The 20,485-nt window shown below is 37.0% G+C and overlaps 1 protein-coding gene and 1 long non-coding RNA gene across 40 annotated transcripts in view; one reads left to right on the top strand and one right to left on the bottom strand.

Moving 5' to 3' along the window:
* The window catches only part of LOC117411104 (regulating synaptic membrane exocytosis protein 1-like), a 130,783-nt gene that overhangs the window by 23,460 nt on the left and 86,838 nt on the right, over positions 1–20,485 (top strand). For all 39 annotated transcript variants that reach the window (XM_059024965.1, XM_059024966.1, XM_059024970.1 and 36 more), the window contains one exon: positions 10,078–10,291. In XM_059024965.1, coding sequence (XP_058880948.1) covers positions 10,078–10,291 — 214 coding nt within the window. The remainder of the gene's footprint in view (positions 1–10,077; positions 10,292–20,485) is intronic.
* LOC131737256 (uncharacterized) lies at positions 1,130–10,146 on the bottom strand. The gene is made up of 3 exons (XR_009328838.1): positions 10,068–10,146; positions 2,588–3,798; positions 1,130–2,092 (listed from the first exon to the last, which is right to left on the bottom strand). It is a non-coding gene; the product is annotated as an uncharacterized LOC131737256 (long non-coding RNA).

Here is a 20,485-nt window from a genome sequence, read left to right as displayed (position 1 = left end):
TACAGTATGTGTATACTGATATGAAACAGTGTTTTCTGATGAAACGTGGACCCTATTAGTGTGGGACCTGATTAGATTAGGATCAATGGTTCCTTTCCGGGTTGTGCCAACTGTTAGCCCTTTCTGTGGAGCAGCTGACAATAACAGATACTGTCAAATCCATACAGTAGTTGTATGGAACTGATTTACAATTACAGTGCTCTCTCATTATACAGTAAGAAAACCCGTTAGAGCGAGGAACCAATTATAAGGTGGCACGGCCATGGCTCCCATTTGACCCATTATTCCATTTCACTTGAAATATTCTTTACATGTAAGCCAGAACACACATGGCACAGCATCTACAGCACTGTATAAATACCACACCGTGTTCAAATGCTGTTCTTGTCCAGTGCTCTTCAGGAAAAGGCTCAACAGGCGACATTGAATGTACAAATTATGTAAAAAGCCAGAGGGTAGCACAGGTATGTACAGTAGATCACATTTTGAATCTATTAAATAAAGAACCAATGACTGACAGTTTTCTTGTCTGCTTTGTGTTGGCATAGTCTCTTTTGAGAAATTTGGGAATTATAGGGTTAGAAATGGGATATGTATAACATGGGTGAGTTATTGCTGAGGGAACAATATGCATTTTTTGAATCATGCAATGTGTATTCTATTTGTATTCGAATGGGGCTCACACATGGGAAGAATAGAAAGCTCGGCAGGGCATTTAAGACAAAGCTATAGATATACAGTAGAGCCAAATTCATGAAACTTTAACTCATCAGGGTTTATTTTAATATTCAGGGTATTTTTTAATGATCTAAACAGTGGTAGATCTCAATACAGATGCCCTAAAATGTATAAACCAGATTTGTTTTGTGGACCTTATTTCAATATATGTTTTATTGTATGTAGTAATGTTAATAAATAGGTAAATAAATCAATCCTGGTGGAAAATACCAGCAGGATTATTACAGAATGAAAGTATTGAGATCATTTAATTTGACAGTGTGATATTTATTAGATAGGTTTTAGATTAAATAGTTAATATTTATAAAAATGCTTGATGCTGTTGTTGGCTTCTTTAAGAACAGTCTAGAACAGTTTCATGAATATTAAACTTTATTTTATGCATGAAATTTTGATTTTGAAAAACAAATGTTCTTTAAATGACTCGTGAGTTAGCTTGTTGAACAGGGCCCGTTGTTTGTAGATACTAAATAAAAATCAGGAGGAGGCTGAATATGAAGTCTGGTCCCTGAGATATACAGAAAAGCCGACTCTGTTCTCTAGAGTGCGTGGCATAATGAGGGCATCTCTTCATGTTGTTGTGTTCTTTACCTTTCCTGTGGGATGAAGTGTGGGAATCACATGACGTACTTGGTTGGTATTGAACAGAAAAGACATTCCTGAGATTTCTGAGAAAGTCTTAACGGTATTCCCCTTTGGTAAATCTTCTGGATCATAGGTGTCAGTTGTCATACACTATTAAAAAATGTTTTTTCTCAGATTACTGCTTGACAAACCTTGACATTGTAGCCTAATGACAAAATATCATTACTATTAAAATAGACCGAGATACGTCTGTATGCAAGGCCGGATTAACATATACGCAAATTACGAGATAGCGTAGGGCCACCAGCAGAATTTTCAGTTTATTTTTTTCATTTATGACGGCTAGGCTTTTTTTTCTCGATTACAGCACACCTGGTCTCTCACGCAAGCAGCTTACTGTACAATACCAAATGCTCCACGCCCTCTACCTCCTGGGAGAGATTCATCCCTATTTCTACATCAGAGGCATCAGTCTGCATGATAAAATGTATGAATCATGCTCAATTTACATATTTATTTCAGTTTTAGGGCCAATTTAACAAACTGTCCTGTCTCAAATGTGCACAGTATGCCTCTTTTAAATTTTAGAAGCGTTCTTTTTTAATTAGGGGGTTCTCAGATTACTGAGAATTAGGGGGTTGGAATTTTAGAAAAAAAAAAGGCAGGTAAAGGTAAACATGTACAATGCAGGAGGCTGAAGGGAATTCAAATGTGGATGTCTGCAGCGGGCAAGAACGGTTTAAGACCATAGTGTTTGTTTCTCTCCCAGCTGCAAAAAACAAACAAAAAAAGTTAGATTGTTTTGTTCTATTGAATACAATGCTACTACTGGTCCATAGAATGAATTGTTTTGCATATATATATATATATATATATATATATATATATATATATATATATATATATATATATATAAAGAACATAAGAAAGTTTACAAACTAGAGGAGGCCATTCTGCTGCTACTGTACATGTGTTAGCTGCTGGACTTTCTGGTAAACTAACAAAACCACTAACCCATTAACCCCAGTGGATGTTATATTATTCACTTTCTAAGGCTTTTGTACTTTACTGCCTGGGCCTGAAGCTTTTTTCTTATGTCTGTGATCCATATTGCATCATGTTGTGTTCTATGTTCCCACAGATGTTTGAATGTAAATTGAAATTATCATTAACAACAGTGAGATTTAGTTATTATCACTTAGATGTCATTTCTGTCATATGGTACAAGGAAAAAAAGGCATAAATAGTTTAACAAGCCTCATACCTTGAGTACCCTGGTTGTTGTGGAAGAGTGAGTATGTAGGTGGCCACCAAAATATGGCCTGATATAGGTCCTCAATGCAGGGCTGGATTAACCAATATGCCAATAACACCATTCGCCATAATATGCATAGGGCCAACAAAATATGGGTTACCTTAGGGCCCCCACATCCTTTAATCCAACCCTGTCTGTACAATTAGACTGCTGTCATTTGGTAATACAGTGCTCAGTGGCAGAGGAAAAGCACTCAGAGTGCCCTTGGGTGGGAGGGTGGCGGTATGGTAGGGTTGGATCCTTCATTAGGATGCAGGTTCCAGGTGTTGTTGGGCAACGAGAATGTCTTTAATATTAAGCATCTGAAGACCACCGACCAAGCTTTTTGATGACATGCAGGAATGTTTCGCTGAGCAGCTGTGCTTGCAGCTTCAATCCTGAAGGAATGGCACAAATAGTTTGAGGAAGAAAGGCATCTCCTTTTGGAGATCTTGGAGTCTTGCAGAAAACCAGGATCTGAAGACAGGCAGGTTCTGCGCAGTTAGAAACAGCAGGTCCGGAGGCGCAGATGGGGGTCTGAAGGACAGATGTCTCAGCATGGACGCGTGTAGACAGAAAACAGAATTAGTGCGAGCAATGTGAACAGTTACCCCTTGCCTTAATTTATCAGATTTACTTTGTTTAAGAAAGATAGAAAACCCTCCTTGAACTGCAACAGGACCACAATAGGTAACTAGAAGGAGCAGAAAGAGCAAATACAATTAATACGATATTTTACATGCTTTAAATGTACAGAATACGTGACCCTGAGATTGAAGTTTAAGGTCAATGAACTGCAACAGGACGCTTCGATAGGTAGCTAAGGAGCAGAAAAGGGCAATGAATACAATTAGTACGGTATTTAGGTTTATATACCTAATAGGTTGATGGGAACTTGCCGGTAATTGGGTTGCAGTTTGACCAATGAATAAATGTGATGTACTAGGAACTGTATTAATGATACTATAGGCCTGAAAACCTTGTAAGCTTGATATTAAGACAGGTTTCTCCTGTTCAGTTTGGCAACTTTCCTGTTGAGGGGTAACACCTGTCGAGATTGTTTGTTGGACTGGAGCATCCCAGGGCTAGACCACTACTTCTCAATACAGAACCCAATCCTGTTCAGTCGCTGCTGGTCCTGAGAAGCAGACTCTCTCTGCATTGCAGGTCCTGCTTGGTTCCTGTAGAATAAGTGACAGGCATGCCAGCAGTTAGACGTCAACACAGGCTCAGCTTTCACAATGCTGCTGATGCCATATGCTACCACGTAGTATGAGACCAAACTGAAGTGCTTATGCAAGCTGAAGAAGATATATTAAACAGGGCCCAAGCCAAAGAGCCAGGCCACTGACAGGGAGGCTTGGAAAGCTTTTTTTCCTGTTTTGTAGTTGAACCCTGCTGGATATATTGGTGCATTTTAGGCCAGCTGTCATCTGCTGTTTGTTTAGAGAAACTGTAACATAGGAATACAGGAAAACCTATAGGTGGGAGTGTTCAAAGGCAACCGAGTTATGTATTTATAGTAGTTATATGTCAGTTGCAGACTGGAACCATATTGACCACACAGCCTGGGATCAATCAGTTAGACCGGGAGGTAATTGGCTTACTGTTTCTGGTCACTCAGTCACTTTACCACAAAACTCGGCAGCTACTGTTGGTCTTTTGTCTCTTAGGTACCGGTCATTCCCTCTACATCAAACAGATGGTAAAACTGCCACTGCAGTCTTCTAACAGACGGTTGGTCTCTCCTCTTTGCTGCCACACAAGCTGGTGTTCAGTTTTATACCTGTGCTCAAGTCAGTAGGTAAGAGACCATAGAATCTGACTGCTGGAGAGGTCCACTAGTGTAACCTACAGTACAGTAGATGGCTTGCTAATGTACTTTATTAACTACAAATCTAAAAATATACTTTTTTTGCTTTCAAGCCTCTCACTTGAAATTAGTAATAATGTGAAGAGTGAAAAATGGTTGCCTTCATGCACTGGGAAGGGTGGAAATGTATTAACTAATAACAGGTGATGTGTGTTTATAAATGCAAGCCGTTCCAGTGTTTGTTCAGATAAGTTCAGCGGTTGGATGTGATATATTCTTGTAATTCTGGTGTACTGCTTACAGTATGTGTACCTCTTTGCTACAGTACAGTGCAAAATACAATAATAGCTACTGTGTGTTGCTGCAAGTAATAGGAAATTACATTTTGTCTTAATCTATCCCCTTGAGCTCAGTGGTTTGTTGCAACAATTATTTCAAACACCCTTACAAATGGATTCCATATACCCAGGGCAATTGATGCTGTGCATTGTTGTACATACATCCTAAGAATATGCTAAAATTGCAAAAGATTTTTCACAGTGACCCCTGAAACATGTTTTTAAATAACTATTAGGCAATAAAGTAGGCACATGATGAGGCAATGCTGTATGTATTATACTATATGACTTCAAGCAATGTCGGACCTGCCAATTGACTACTACTGGTCACCATGACATCAGACACAACTGGAGAGGATGTGGCCCTTCCTAATCTGTCCCCTGTGCATAGACATTAAGAGATGGTGCATGTGTGCAATAGTATGATTGTGCTCTTGTGTGTAATCATCATAAAAAAATAAAAACTGACAGTTAATCATAATCTGACTGTACATTTACATTTACACAAAACTATGATTTTTGGTTGAAAACTACATTATTCCAGTGTGTGGTCCAGTGGTTAAAGAAAAGGGCTTGTAACCAGGAGGTCCCCGGTTCAAATCCCACCTCAGCCACTGACTCATTGTGTGACCCTGAGCAAGTCACTTAATCTCCTTGTGCTCTGTCTTTCAAGTGAGACGTAGTTGTAAGTGACTCTGCAGCTGATGCATAGTTCACACACCTTAGTCTCTGTAAGTTGCCTTGGATAAAGGCGTCTGCTAAATAAACAAATAATAATAATAGTTTAACATTATATGCTCTCCCAGTTTGTTCTGTTGTCTTACCATTTTATATTACCTAAGGTAGTTTTAGCAGCATGCTAAAGCTCTCTCCCTCCTTGGAGCTTTCTGACCACCGTGTCTTGCAAAAGTTAGCCAAACAACCCTCTTCCTGCTACTGCCAGCAACTAAGAAGGTATGAATATCATACTGTAAGCTCAGTTTTAGTTCAGGGAAACCAAACAGTAACGTTTCAATGTCAGCTGTTACTTTGAGGAAGGGCTTGTGAAGGCACAACCTTGTTACACATGTAAAACAAACCATTTTTGTAACAGTTTGGAGCACCTTGAACATTATCTGAAGGTGGCATCTGAGATTTGAGGCCTGTCATAACTTTATCAGTTAATAATGTCATAGCATAGATTATTTTAATCAAGCACTGCTTAAGTGCATCTCATTAACTGCAGCATTTCAAGGCACTTAATAATAACAGCTAAACAAGAAACATTACTAGGCTGAGACCTAAGAGAGGCTCATAAAAATCATGGTTGGACGATTTGAATGGGATCATTCATAGCCAATTAAAATTGATTAATAGAGCCAATCAGGCAGATTTTGGGAGTTAATACAATTCTGAGGATGTGGACCAACCAAGCCAGTGGTCTGTGATCTGATGTCAGCTCAGCAGTAAGGGCAGGCAAAGAGAAGTGGGACAAAGCGTAAGGAAGACACCTGCGATATGTAGCACAGTCACTCTCATGGATGATTTGTTTGAAATGCAAACAGAATACCCTACGTACATATAGAATAACCAAGTAGCAGCGCCTGGTTACCGAGGAAATACTTAACACACCAGCATTCGTAAACAGGAGCTGCGGGCTACCAGGGGACACGTTGGATATTAAAGGTTTTTGTTCCTTCTATCATGCGGGTTTAGAAAGGACTGATGTTGTGAGCTCAGGTTGAAAGAGGCGGCACTGTGGCGGCTGTGGAACTTGATGTGCAGTGTCTGAACTGAACCACGACACATAAGTTGCATCGTATTTAATTGTGAGGCAGATTTTATCTGGGGATAGCATGTTTAGCAATGTAACTGCATGGTTAAGGGTGTAGTTACATGGTTTGTGTTGGACTTGTGCTGTTGCTGCATAATATATGAATGGCTATCTGTGGTCCGCCTGGATGAAATGACCTTGAGCGTTGTATAAATACAGACACAGAGGCTATATAAAGTCTGCAAGATACCACTGCTATTGCCAAAAGTTTTGCATCACCTAGGATTTTAGGATTGAGACATAATTGTATATATGAATATAATTTAGATATTTTATTTCGCATCATGTAATCAAAGAAACTACAAAAGGAAATTGCAAAAGTCTATCGGAAGCCATAATAGTCGTACAGTATTTCATGTTAGATTTCAAATGTCACATATTTCAATTTTTTTTTTCAGTTTTTCATTAAGTATATGGAAAACTACAAAGCTGTATGTCATTCAATATGTTAACGTAACATTATTCAGCAGGTTTATGAAGCAACATTTTGTTATTCTGTAGGGTGATTCAAGACATGTGGCTACAGCTGTATGTGTTGGCTTTCACACAAACCTGACATGTTATCTTGGTGATTGTATCACATCAGTTCAGGCACATGATGCAACATAATTAAAATGCGTAAAAAAACAAGGCTTTGCACAGATTGTATATACAGTATCACACCCCCCTAGACTAGACTGACACATTTATACATCTCTGTATGTAGAGCAGCTGTCGTTCAGGGTTGCTTTATGTAAAGACCTATAGCATCCTGGCTGAAAGGGTACAATACGTATTCTGAGAAACCAGTGACTCACCAAACTTTATGGATAATTAGGGATCATGGGCCAAAAATAAAGTTATTTCTTTGAATGCTAAAGAACAAATTAGGCAAAGTGACAACAGCCATGCATTGGATCCAGACCTTTTAGGGTGTTAAATATATTGCCACCGTAAATGCACTGCTGTGGCACTTTAGCTACACTCATAATTCATTGTAACTGCAAGATAAGAATATTATTACACTCTTAAGACCACTCTGTTTCAACTGCAGTAATGCTTCCATAAAAGGTATTTGGCGGTCATGCTAAAACTGCATTCAAACTGCAGTGCTCAGTTTTTATCTCGGTTTAATGCACCACAGCAGTTCAGCCACAGCTGCTTTTCACACAGATTTCCTGATGTGCAGGGCTGCTTCTGACAGCCTATGACTCAGCTTACAATGACAGCTTCTGATGAATACATAGCGCCCCGTATTGAAACGCTTCTTACGGCTATTGTGTTCTTCACTTGAAGGCAGCCGTTTGTGAAGCCAATGCAGCAGTTAATGAAAGTAAAGGGTTAACAGAATACCATGACATGTTGTAGACTTTAGAGACTTGATGTAATCGTGGTACAGAGTTTAACCATGTACAGCAGTGGTCCTCATAATATAACCCTAGGGACCAAATGTGTCCCCCCTCCCCCACCTCTAAGTTGTACACTTGCAGTTATGTCTTGCCTGCACTGTAATTTTCAATGCAATGGGAATAAAGATAATTATACTGCATGTAGTATCTCCCTGTGCACATTGGTATTATTCAATAATACTGTACTTTTAAATGAAAATGTGATTCATTTAAGGTAGAATGTGCCTTATTCCCAGATGGATACATTTATATTGTTGTCATTCTCGCTTTGGGGCAATCGGAAGGGATGATCAAAGAGAAACAATGCAGTTTAACTTTCTTTTTTGTCTGCTGGATATGTATCGGGCCCATAGCAAGACTAAGCAATTTAATTTGGAGGCAGCCTATAGTTTTAGCAGTTGCTTAAAGAACGTATGCTTAGTCTCTTGCTATGGCATTTGCTGTCTATCTCCACTATAATATATTGCTTTATACATCTTTTGGGTTTAAGTTTTGTACACCATGTCGACTGCTCACTGAGAACACAGTCCCAGATGAATAAAGTTCCACTCACCAAAATAGCACAAGAACACAACAAAAAGATAAAAGTTTGCACGCTCTTGATGTATTTTGTGTATTATATTTAAAATAATTTAAATATGCATGCTGTCTGTATAGTTATATAATCACATCACACAAACTAATGTTATGAAAGTTTGAACATGTAAACAGTAAAAAAAAAAAAAAAAAAAAAAAAAGTTTCTGGTTTAACAAAATTTTTCACAGAAAATTTACTGAAATGATGTCACTTTTGTGTTGTTTTAATAATTCAACATGATGTAATTAGGGCTTCTGATTTTCGGTGTCAACCTATAAAAACCGACAAAGCACCCCTGATACAAAAAAAAATGTAAATCGGTGTATAGCCAATAAACACCAGAAAACACAGGAAAAACACTAGAAATGGTTACTCAATTCACACTGACTTCACCCCTTTCCCATTTACAAAAACCTACTACAAAAAAAACCAAAAACAAACTACCTTTTCCAGTGCTGCTGCGCAGTGTCCCTCCTTCCTGACTTGTATCTGTCATTCAGTATGTTTACATGACAAAGTGTTTTCCGAAAACTAATGTTTTCGGAAAACTGAATCAGAAAACTGATTTTCTTAAAACGTCACTTTTCTGTGTTTACATGATTAACGATAGAAAGTCTAATTAGAATTCAGCTGTATACATGGATTGAAGATTTCGGAAAACGCAGGATATTTTCGCATGCAAAGTACTGTAGTACCCAGTACGATTTTAACAGACCGGACATTTTTTCTGCGATAGAACGGAGACCAATCCAATAACAAGTGCTTTATCTAAGTGTCAGGTCTTAAATTAAAATATTACTATCCTATACCTGTATTCAGATTCCCCACAAATGTGCAATCAGCCTTTCCAACAGCTCATCCTGTTCTATATCAGTTTCTTTTGCAGACATTATTTTAAATTATCACGTAATTTTAAAGCTTGAAAACATTTGCTGCTTCAGTATGGGCTATTAAAAAATACAACTTAGTTTTCCGAAAAATATCGGAATTCTTATGCTCATGTAAACGCACTGATTGATTCGTTCTGAATACATTAAACTACGGAGGATTTAAAACAGAATTGCAAATTGTGGCGAAATGTAAAAAAATGCCTACACACAAAACCGCCAGAAGAATGTGTCCGTGACCATAGGGATTTTGTTGTTGAAAATAGCCAAAAACAAAAACAAAAACAATAATTTCATAACTAAATCGTTTCTTTTTCGGGGCTTTCGCTTACTAAAAGCGAAAGCCCCAAAAAAGAAACGATTTACATAAAACACAAAAATAGCTAAAAAATAAGCACCGAAAAATGAAATGAATAAAAAACAAAACACAGAAGCCCTAGATATAATGTACACCACTGTATTTTAATATTGTGCAATTTGAAATGAATACCAAAGTAAAAAGTACAATTCAACAGTACACTTTGCATTGAATACACTAGTCTTAACCCTTTTACACAAGGCCTGAAATGCCTTTTAAAATGTTTTTATCCTTGATTAAACTAAAACAGATCACTAACAAATAAACCTTTTGCACCTGTTATTAGAAGATTGCACCAGCAATTTGAAAGCTACAAGGAACAAGTTCAGAAGATTGGGGAAGATGCTCGCCGGTGCCAGGGAGAGCACAAGGACGACGCCCCGACCTGCGGGATCTGTCGTAAAACAAAGTTTGCTGACGGCTGCGGACATTTGTGTTCCTACTGCCAGACGAAATTCTGTGCTCGGTGCGGAGGCAGAGTCTCTCTTCGTTCCAACAACGTGAGTATGGCTCGTGTGACTGTGCAGATTCACTCATGTGTGAGGCTCTCTGCTTTGATTTGCTTTTGCTGGATAGCTTTTTTCTTTCTTTTTCTTTTTTTCTTTCTTGCTTCAGTGTTTTATTTTTTGGTGAGGCTAAAAAGACAAAATCATATTTTCCTTGAAACTCGATTTCAGTGGTTATTGGTTGGTGTTTCTAGTAAATTAGGATTTGTCTTTATGGTCGCCATACAATTCCTTCACACAAAACTATAGGCATAACTTCTGCTTTAATATCCAGTGCCATTTACTGGTTAAAATACTGTATATATATATATATATATATATATATATATATATATATATATATATATATATGTATATATATATAATATGTACACACACACACACACACACTGTAGATACAGTGTATTTTCCAAAAAGATTAATCAAAAGCATCTTGAAAATAATACAGGTAATATATGAAGTTTGTTAAATTATGCCACTCATGTTATTTCATGAAATGTTAGTGACCAGATCATGTTTTTTCATTGTTACATACTGCATCGCAAATCCATTCTATGCACAGCGTAATTCAAAACAAGTTCTGTTTTTCAATATATTGATATTCACAAACAGCAAATAGGCATATTGTAAGAAATATGATTACATATTTTGGGGGCACATCTAGTCATCATAAGCACATGACTTCGAGAACAATCTGGTTAATTTATCCTTTTAAACCCTGGTGTATAGATTGATAACGTTACCCTAAGTGTGTCCGATCGCTTAGACACTGAGCTTAACACACCAAGATGCAAAATCAAGATGTTTTGGTAAACCCCACTTTTTACTTTTAAACTGTTGCCCATTTTTACTGTGAAAATTACTTCATTTACATAGCACAAAACAAATCCGACCAGAACTGATGCAATTTGACAGTACGAGATTTACTACAGTAGGCTCTTTAAGTGCTTTGCTACGGCTGGAAAAAAGTGTGTGACATAAACGAGGCAATTAATGTCAGGTCTGGAAGATTCAGGCAGGCTGGATGTGACCGTCAGTAGCAGGGGATATGCATAGCTGCTGAAAAAATGAGGATATAGTGGGAGTAGGCTGGAATATCTTGAGGGGTATCTACACATAGTGGATCTAGAAAAACAGTGATCAACACAGAACATTGGGCTATATTTGTGATCCATTATCACATTGGGTACAATGCCCTTACTGGCACTCTAATGCTTCATAAGTATTATGTGGAACAACTGATGGGGTCTGATGAGTCATGTCTTATGACCTCCTGTTAAAGCGAATGCATTGTTTTACATTAATTGACCAATAAAACTACCCAATATTCAGCTATTTACCAGATATGCTGCATAAGCTCCCCTGTTTGTGTGATTGGCTCATCCCAACCTTAAAATGAATGTCATTTTTAAAACATTTTAATTCTGCAAAATATATTGTTGATAGATACAGCTGCCACATCCTCGCTGAATCAGAAACTAGTTTGGGGTTATTATATTTACACGTCAATTCTCTCCCTAACTTTCTGCAATTATAACGCCCTGGATTGCTTTGACAACTCATTTTTAGGAGTAATCAAACGATGAACCTACTAGCTTAGAGACAGTCATCTTACCAGTCAACTAAAACATAGCTCTGCAGTCAAATGTTAAGTACATGCTGTACAATGCTGGTGTCAGTACTGCACATCATATGAGGTCCCTTATTATTGAGCTTATAGGCACATACATTCCTGAGCATATGTCTTCCCCACTCAGTGACCTAATTGAATCATTTTTAGGTCATATAAATGATATAACTAACAGTTATTAGTCCAGCAATGAGTTCTCTTTACTTTCAGGATTATTTGTTACTGTGACAGGGAACATACCTAACCAACTAAGCGCACTGCTCTTAAACTAGCATCTATTGGATATGATGAGTGTAAGTGGGAAAGTTATGTAACCCTGTGCAAGCAAACCAATGGGTCTGTCGGTGTCTGTTCCAAATTACGGGAAATTCTGACTGCAATATTTAAAATGTCCGCTGCATAATGTGAGACACCGCAAACCCTACCACATTGTAAATACTATGACTATGGTTACCATGACTACAAATAATAATAATAATAATAATAATAATAATAATACTATCAGGAAAAATAAATTTAAGGAGGTGTCACCAGAAAGCTGAGGTATATGTACAGTTTTGGTGTAAATTATTTGTTATAATACATGATGACATAATTTTAACAATTGAAGAAGTGTTAAGAGTAACATAAAAACAGAGTTAAAAAATTAAAACAAGTTTATTTTTAACAATTAATTTTACTTAAGTATTTTTTACATTTTATTAACATTTTTGGGGGTGGGGTGCGTACGGGAAAACTACATTGTATTATTACTAAGAGTGGGATCTGCAGCTCAGTGGTTGTTTGTATTATTACTAAGAGTGGGATCTGCAGCTCAGTGGTTGTTTGTATTATTACTAAGAGTGGGATCTGCAGCTCAGTGGTTGTTTGTATTATTACTAAGAGTGGGATCTGCAGCTCAGCGGTTGTTTGTTTTTGGTTTTGACTGTGTTTTGTTCATGTATGAGAGGAAGAGTTTGTTTTAAGAAATTAAGGATAGAAGTTTCATCATCAATCTTATTATACACGGGCAATCTTATTATTCACCATCTTATATTTTTATACATGACTCTTACTGTGTATAATAACTCTATAAAACACTGATGTTGATAGGAAAATTATCGTTCATCATGAAATAATAACAATAATAATAATAATAATAATAATAATAATAATAATAATAATAATAATAATTTATTGGAAGACGGGTGACTTTAATTAGTTAGATGATGATCACAATTACTGTAGTCATTTTAAGTGCAAGTATGCAGGATACAACCTCAAAAGTGACCCCCCACATAGAGATGAATATTTAATGATTTCCCCTCAGTGACCACTGCTATTGAACTACCTGTTGCTTTAATTAGTATTTATCTGTAACCAGCCTATGTAGGGGAAGTCAGCAGGCAACAAAGCCTTGAAGTAGCCATTACTGAAAAGGGTAAATCACTTCAGAGAATCTGGAATGTCAGAGAATACTTTACCTCATTAAAAAAAAGAAAAACACACACACACACACACATAGTGTTATGGATAGTGTTTAAATTAAAAAGTTTAAAATCGCGGTACTATGGAACGTGGCATGTCGACAAAGTGCAGTGATACATACCATAGTTTGAATGTGCCGTGATCTGCATTGGTTCTATTACACCCCAAAGTATTCTATAATTCCACTGTATTTTATGAATAAAATACAGTTTTATTCAGGAAACTGTTTTAGATTGTTACTGTCTTAATTTACAACAATCCAGAAGAGTTTTGTGTATATCAAACTTCTTCATAAAACAGACTTTGAAAAAACAAAACAATGAAATAAGCCGTTCGTAAACGCTTTGTGAATACAGCACATTGTGTGTTCTCATCATTTTCTGTTGTTTTTCTTCTTGCTTTACTATTGACCAGGGTCAAAACAGTTGTCTTTCAAGCACTGGGTCTGCTTTTAAAAGTTAGGTGGTTTTAGAGCTGAAACTGCAACTTCTGCCCCCTCTTTGATTGTGGCAAGTGTGAGTTATTAATTTGAAAAAAAAATCTCTTTTAGATTTTTGTTTTATTTTATCAATTTTGCTGGAGCAGCAAATGGCTAGTAAGCACAACAACTAATGATCTAGGCATAAACACCACTAGATAATGATAGCATGTTATACATTATAGAGGGAAATGTAGATGGTATCCCTTTTAAATTATTATTATTATTATTATTATTATTATTATTATTATTATTATTATTATTATTATTATTATTATATATTATTTTTTTTTATTAATGTCTTAACAGACACCCTTATCAAGGGTGACTTACAATTGTTACAAAATATCACAGAACAAAGTATCACATTACAAAATATCACAGTGTAAAGTATCACATTTCAGTGGAGTAGTGGTTAGGGCTCTGGACTCTTGACCGGAAGGTCGTGGGTTCAATCCCAGGTGGGGGACACTGCTGCTGTACCCTTGAGCAAGGTACTTTACCTAGATTGCTCCAGTAAAAAAAAAAAAAAAAACTGTATAAATGGGTAATTGTATGTAAAAATAATGTAATTGTATGTAAAAATAATGTAATTGTATGTAAAAAATAATGTGATATCTTGTAACAATTGTAAGTCGCCCTTGATAAGGGCGTCTGCTAAGAAATAAATGAGTGGTTAAAGGAAAGGGCTTGTAACCAGGAGGTCCCCGGTTCAAATCCCACCTCAGCCACTGACTCACTGTATGACCCTGAGCAAGTCACTTAACCTCCTTGTGCTCCGTCTTTCGGGTGAGACGTAATTGTAAGTGACTCTGCAGCTGATGCATAGTTCACACAAAGGCGTCTGCTAAATAAACACATAATAATAAAATAATAATAAATAATAATACAGGTAAGAGCAGTTGTAAACAAATAGAGAATATTATGTATAGAGAATACAGTACATAATGACATGTAAGAGCGTGTTCGACTAAGAGCAGTTAACTTATATGAAAACTATTTGCTTATACAATTTGGGTGCCATATAATCAGAATAGTCGAGAGTCGTGAGGTTTACAGATGCTGTCTGAACACGTGTGTCTTGAGCAGTCCTGATATCTGTGGGGTATCGAAGGACATCCAACAGAAATGTAGACTTCCTCTTAGGGGCAGATAAGGCAATCCAGTCTCTCACAGAACTGCAAAGGTATCCCTGAGTGCCTTACTTCTAGCACCATTGTAACGAATATCAAAATATCTGAAATATCCAACATACAGCAGTAATGCAATGTTAGCCCTCTGCACTGAAGTGCCTGTAGACTTATTATCGGATTGCAGAGAGTATCCAGTTTAGAGGTCATAGTGGTGTAGAGGTCATCTTTTTTGTTGACAGCAAAGCGACCTCCCTCCAGGAGAGCAAAACTGGATCTTGAGCTCTCCTGCGTTGGTTAAGCCAGCCCCCGCTGCTCACCAAGCTGCTCCATGTCCGCTGCTCCCAGCAGTGAGCGCTGCCAAGCTGTGGGGCTCGAAGTCCTGGGAGGTGCATTTAACTCAAAATAATAACAAATCTAGAGCCAGCAAAATGACAGCCCCCATACCTGAAACAAATCATCTCATCATCTGAGTCTGTTCCTGCTCAACTTCCAGTTTATTTGTATACCCGATACAGTCTGATACAGTTCATTGTACAATGTACAGTCTGATACAGTTTGTTGCTTTGGTATTTTTTTTTTTCTTCATTAAAAATGTTTTTTTTTGGTAATTGTTTTTAAAACATAAAAACACAAATGATTAACAATCGACATATCTGACTATTATACAAAAACAAACAACAAACAAACAAAAAGGAAGAGTGTTCTTTTTTTTAATATGCAAATACTGTTATTCTGATAGTCCCCTTGGAGTGTAATAATAAGATTAGAATGTGGGGAATTTCTTTTTTTTGTACTTGCACCTACTAAACTGCCCACATCCAAATTCAGCATTGGGGGTAGCCTTACTTATTCCTTTAATTTATACTCACTTTATACAAAGAATAACATTGAAGCATTTAACATTTGTTCATTTTAATACCATCATTAATTCACCACCATTATCCTGAAGAAAGAATAATAAAAAAAAGACAAGGCAGAAAGTAAAAATAAACACAACACGTTTATTATTTGTGTTCTCTGTATTAATTTGTGTTTATTATTCTTTCTTCTCTACCGTTCTCTCTCTCTCCTGTTTCTTTGAGGCTGCATGTTCACTGCAAGGACATTTCGTCACTTGTTGACTTTCAACACCACTCGCATGTGTATTTCGAAGCCGGATGTGCAGCTGAAAGTAAATTTCATAATTTTTAATGAAGTGCTCATTTGTTTTGTGGACAATGGCATTGAACAAACCCTCCACGAGTAATATACGAAAGTATGAGGCTTTAAACCAGACTGGGAGAAAGAGTTTGCTTTCACTGAAAACAGTGAAAAAAAACCAAAAAACACATCTTTATTTTTTGAAACCCGGCATTCAGATCTTCAAGGGAAGAGCTTGTCAAAAAGAATACAAAATGTTGTCATTTTATGTGGTGTTTTTGGTGAAATCAGGTCAGTTATTGTATTTTGCTTCATAATAACTGAATATATTTTATTTAGTGTGTAATACATACAGGCTTGCTACTTTTTCGATTTTGATCGGTAAAACTCGTTAAACGTCGAATTTTTTCTTACCAAAAATAATAATTTAGAAATCATCTCTAATCTGTGTAGTTTTTATACTTGCTGTCTGTCCTTTCTCCGTTCCGCTCTGAATGGTTAGGGGTTGCTGTCAGTCAACTCAGTGGTCCCTTAATAGGCTAGTGTAGTTTTTTCACCATCAGTCATTTCATCCTGTTCTGACAGATCTCGTTGGCTGAAGCAGCGCTAGAATGCTCTCATTTGTTAAATGATTAAGTGAATAAGACCGACTGTGCACTTTAAGTTGCCACCTACAGCACCTATCATTCAAAGTGCCTACTTTGAAATTAGCGGGTTAAGGTGTTGGTAAGCTTTTGCTATTATAGGTATATGCGGTGACAGTTACTAGTTTGATATGAAAATGGGGCGCATGAGGAAAACACTTAATGAATATTGTGCACAATACCCTGATCTGTGGCTGAAGTCTCCGCGGCAGGACGAAGCGGGCTTGTCTACCTTGCCTTCCAGTGACTCTAAGCCCAGCTGTGCTGAAGCAGGAGAGGGGCGGAGCTCAGAATAATAAGTGCAAATTAGTTCTGTTCTACTATCTAATGGTTTGTTGTGTGCATATTATTTTTACTTGTAAATGTATGCTATAAAAGTCTGTGTAATACACTTTATATACTGTGTTTTCTATGGTTTATTGAACTGAAAAATAAAGATCGACAAAAACCTGGTAAAATTAATTCAAAAACTAAACGTTGATATTAATCGTCGATCTGGCAAAAAAAATGAAAATGGAATAGTAGCAAGCCTAAGTATTAACAGAATTAATGGGAAAACGCCATAGTGTTACACTTAGTTTAATACACTGTAGATCTACAGTACAATAGAGCCTCACACAGAAACTGTGTAGGCAATGTTCTATCCCTTGTTCTTGTGTGTTTTGCTGCCATCAAGAGATAGCCTAACAACTACTGTACTGCACAACAATGCTAGTATTTAAAATGTCTTGCTTGCAAACATTTCATGTTCACAGTACGTGTCTTGTGGCTCTCGACTATATGGAAATTGTGGTATGTGGCTCGTAGGGTCAGGAAGTTTGGCCACCCCTGGTATATACAGTGCAATATCTGCAGTACACCTCCATGACCTTATTAGTACAGCGTTTTAGTACCGTATACACTAAAATACTGATGCCCATATCAGAAAATGAAGAATGTAAAAATGGTAATTTCCACAGGATCTGCCTGTTTATATGGACAACCTATTTAATTTCCTGCCAATGTTTTGTGGGTGTTAATCACATTTAGTAAAACATTTAATAAACAAGGGTTATGCAAAACAAACTAAATGGGGAAAAACACATTGATTTATATCCACTGCATGGGAAAACCATTTTATTTTAAGCTTTTTTTTTTTTAAACAAAGAAACAATATTTTTTAGGAAATCATCATACTGTGTCACATTAGTATTGGTAGAAATCCATGCAATAGTATTGTGATGGGACGGGTATATGGATAACCCTTACAAGGACCCCCGGAAGTGATCACACTGATGTGATTGACAGCAGAGAAAGGAAAGACTGACTGACTGACTGACTGACTGACTGACTGACTTCACATTCTATGATGCTCAGGCAGTTTATTATTGCAGAGCCCAAAGGGTATCTGCGTGAACACTGTAAAAGCAGAGGGGGTCACAAGAGGAGCGCCCCCTCCCTCTCACGGTGACCACCAGCTCTCATCCCCAAACCACCGCCACCCATACTTACAAAAGCATACACCCCCCTGGTCTCTCCCAACATTTATAACAGCCCCCCCCAAACGTTTAATTCCCCCTTTTTCCTCAGTTACAGGTTATCCATGATCCTATGTGTTATGCAACTAATTGGCATAGCACCCCCGGTCCACGTACACGTCACAGTATTAGCACAGAAGCATCACTAGTTTTATCTGTATTGCAAATCCCTGGTATCAAACACACATCTGTATCCAGAGCTAAGCTTAAAAAACACGCTCTGTTTGTCATTACCAGATCCCAGTACAGAACTATTTCCATTTTGGTGCTTAATTGCACCCCTTCCCGGGCAGCCAACCAGCAGCTATTATTGTGACAGTGCTATACATTGCTATAGTTTTATTTATTTTTTATTGTTTTTTATCATATGACATTCATATGGCCATGTCCTTTTAAAAACTCAAGCTGATTTAATGCAGGTCTGAAATTATCCATTTAAAATGTTGAAATTCACTGTCAATGGCTGTCGTTTTAATGTATTTTATTTGAAATGTGTTTTTCTCATCCTTTATGATATAAAAACACACATTAACAGGTAGCCATAATCTCTAGTACTTGGTATTACTGGCAAAGTTATTACCATGATAATTATTCAGTAAATTCAGTTAGGATTTGGGATAGGGTTAGGGTTAATTCTAGTGGCAGGCTGCATACTTACAGAAACTAATGATAATGATAATAATAATAATAATAATAATAATAATAATAATAATAATAATAATAATAATAATAATAATTTGTGGTTTGGGGCAGTGGGGAACTGATTTTTACAGTAAGATTGAACTTCTGTTGAACAGTTTTCACCTTGTTAAGTGTCCATGACATAATAAAAATGGTAATTCACCCGACCACAGTGAATGTCATAAATATTCCATTTAAACAGTTCCCTGTTAAGGCTCTTGCGTTCTTGTGTTTCAGTAAAGGGGAGTCTTCTTTAGTGACATTTTAAGCTTAGATCCTTAAATAAAGCAATAAAGTGGAGTGAACTCTGCTTCTGCAATTGCTTTTCAATGTAATGTAGTAGAATGGGTTGATGAGATGAACAGTTATGCATTGGGCACCAGGACAAGCTTTGGAAGTCAGTGTATTCATGAAAACACTCAGGACTATGTTAAGGAAACTTAAAAAGTAAGTAGCGGAGTTCCGAAAAATACAGCGTTACACGTCCCCACGTGTTGCTACAACTGTTTAAGTAACGTACCAGGAATTTCTCTTTTCATTGTTAACATTCTGACAACTTTCTACACTCATAACTTTAAAGTCTGTTTCAAGGTTTTTTTCAAAATGGCCGCTCTAGTGCACTGGGGTTTGAGATCTGTCCTCTAAATAGTTGCAGGAAGAGCGATTAAAATTTCTGGTACGTTATTTAAACAGCTGTAGCAAAACGTGGGGATGTGTAACGCTATATTTTTCGGAACCCCGCTACTTACTCTTTAAGGGCAAATAACCAAGGCTTATTTCTTACCTCTAATATGCTACTGTGTCTCTAAAATCCCTTGTCATTTTTCTGTTGATAGTTCTCTGGACTTCATTTTCACTTTGAATCTAAGTAATTCTGTTATCCTGCCGCAACACTGTACTGTAGATGTAATCACCGTACAGCAGATATTAGGATCAGCTAGAGTCGTAGCACCCTTTATAAAACCTTACCATAGTAAAAGCTTACCATAGATAACATTGTAAAGCCCAGAGAGATCCGATAAAGCATATTAAAAAAACATGGCAAACTGTGGTACATTATGGTAAATGCATAGTATAACCATGGGAAAACTGCATAAATACAGTGTCAAAATAAAAAAAAAAGTTAACCTTTTATATGAAGCTTACAGGGGTCTAAGTGAAAAAACAATTCTGGAATCTCCTGAAAGATGATTTGCAAGTTGTTACTAGTGTGGTAAGGGGTTATACAATGGAAAACCTTGGTTATTACCCCTGTTAAAACTACAATGTGAAATGGTAGGGTTTGGATTGGAAATGCATTCACGTGTCGAACCTAGTGAGTGTATGGAGAGATTACTGATGCTTGCATGTGGTTGATTATTTGAATCTATTTAAAATCACTTGGTGGAAATGCTGGCTGGAAAGCTGGCACAAGCCCTGTTGTATGTTGTGATGAGTGCATTAATACCTGCCTTCCTTTTTATCTCCTCTTCTCGTTTTGTTTTCTCTTTTTTGCTCT

Source organism: Acipenser ruthenus, chromosome 6, assembly GCF_902713425.1.
Source record: "Acipenser ruthenus chromosome 6, fAciRut3.2 maternal haplotype, whole genome shotgun sequence".
NCBI lineage: Eukaryota > Metazoa > Chordata > Actinopteri > Acipenseriformes > Acipenseridae > Acipenser > Acipenser ruthenus.
This window is presented reverse-complemented; position numbering and strand designations above follow the sequence as displayed.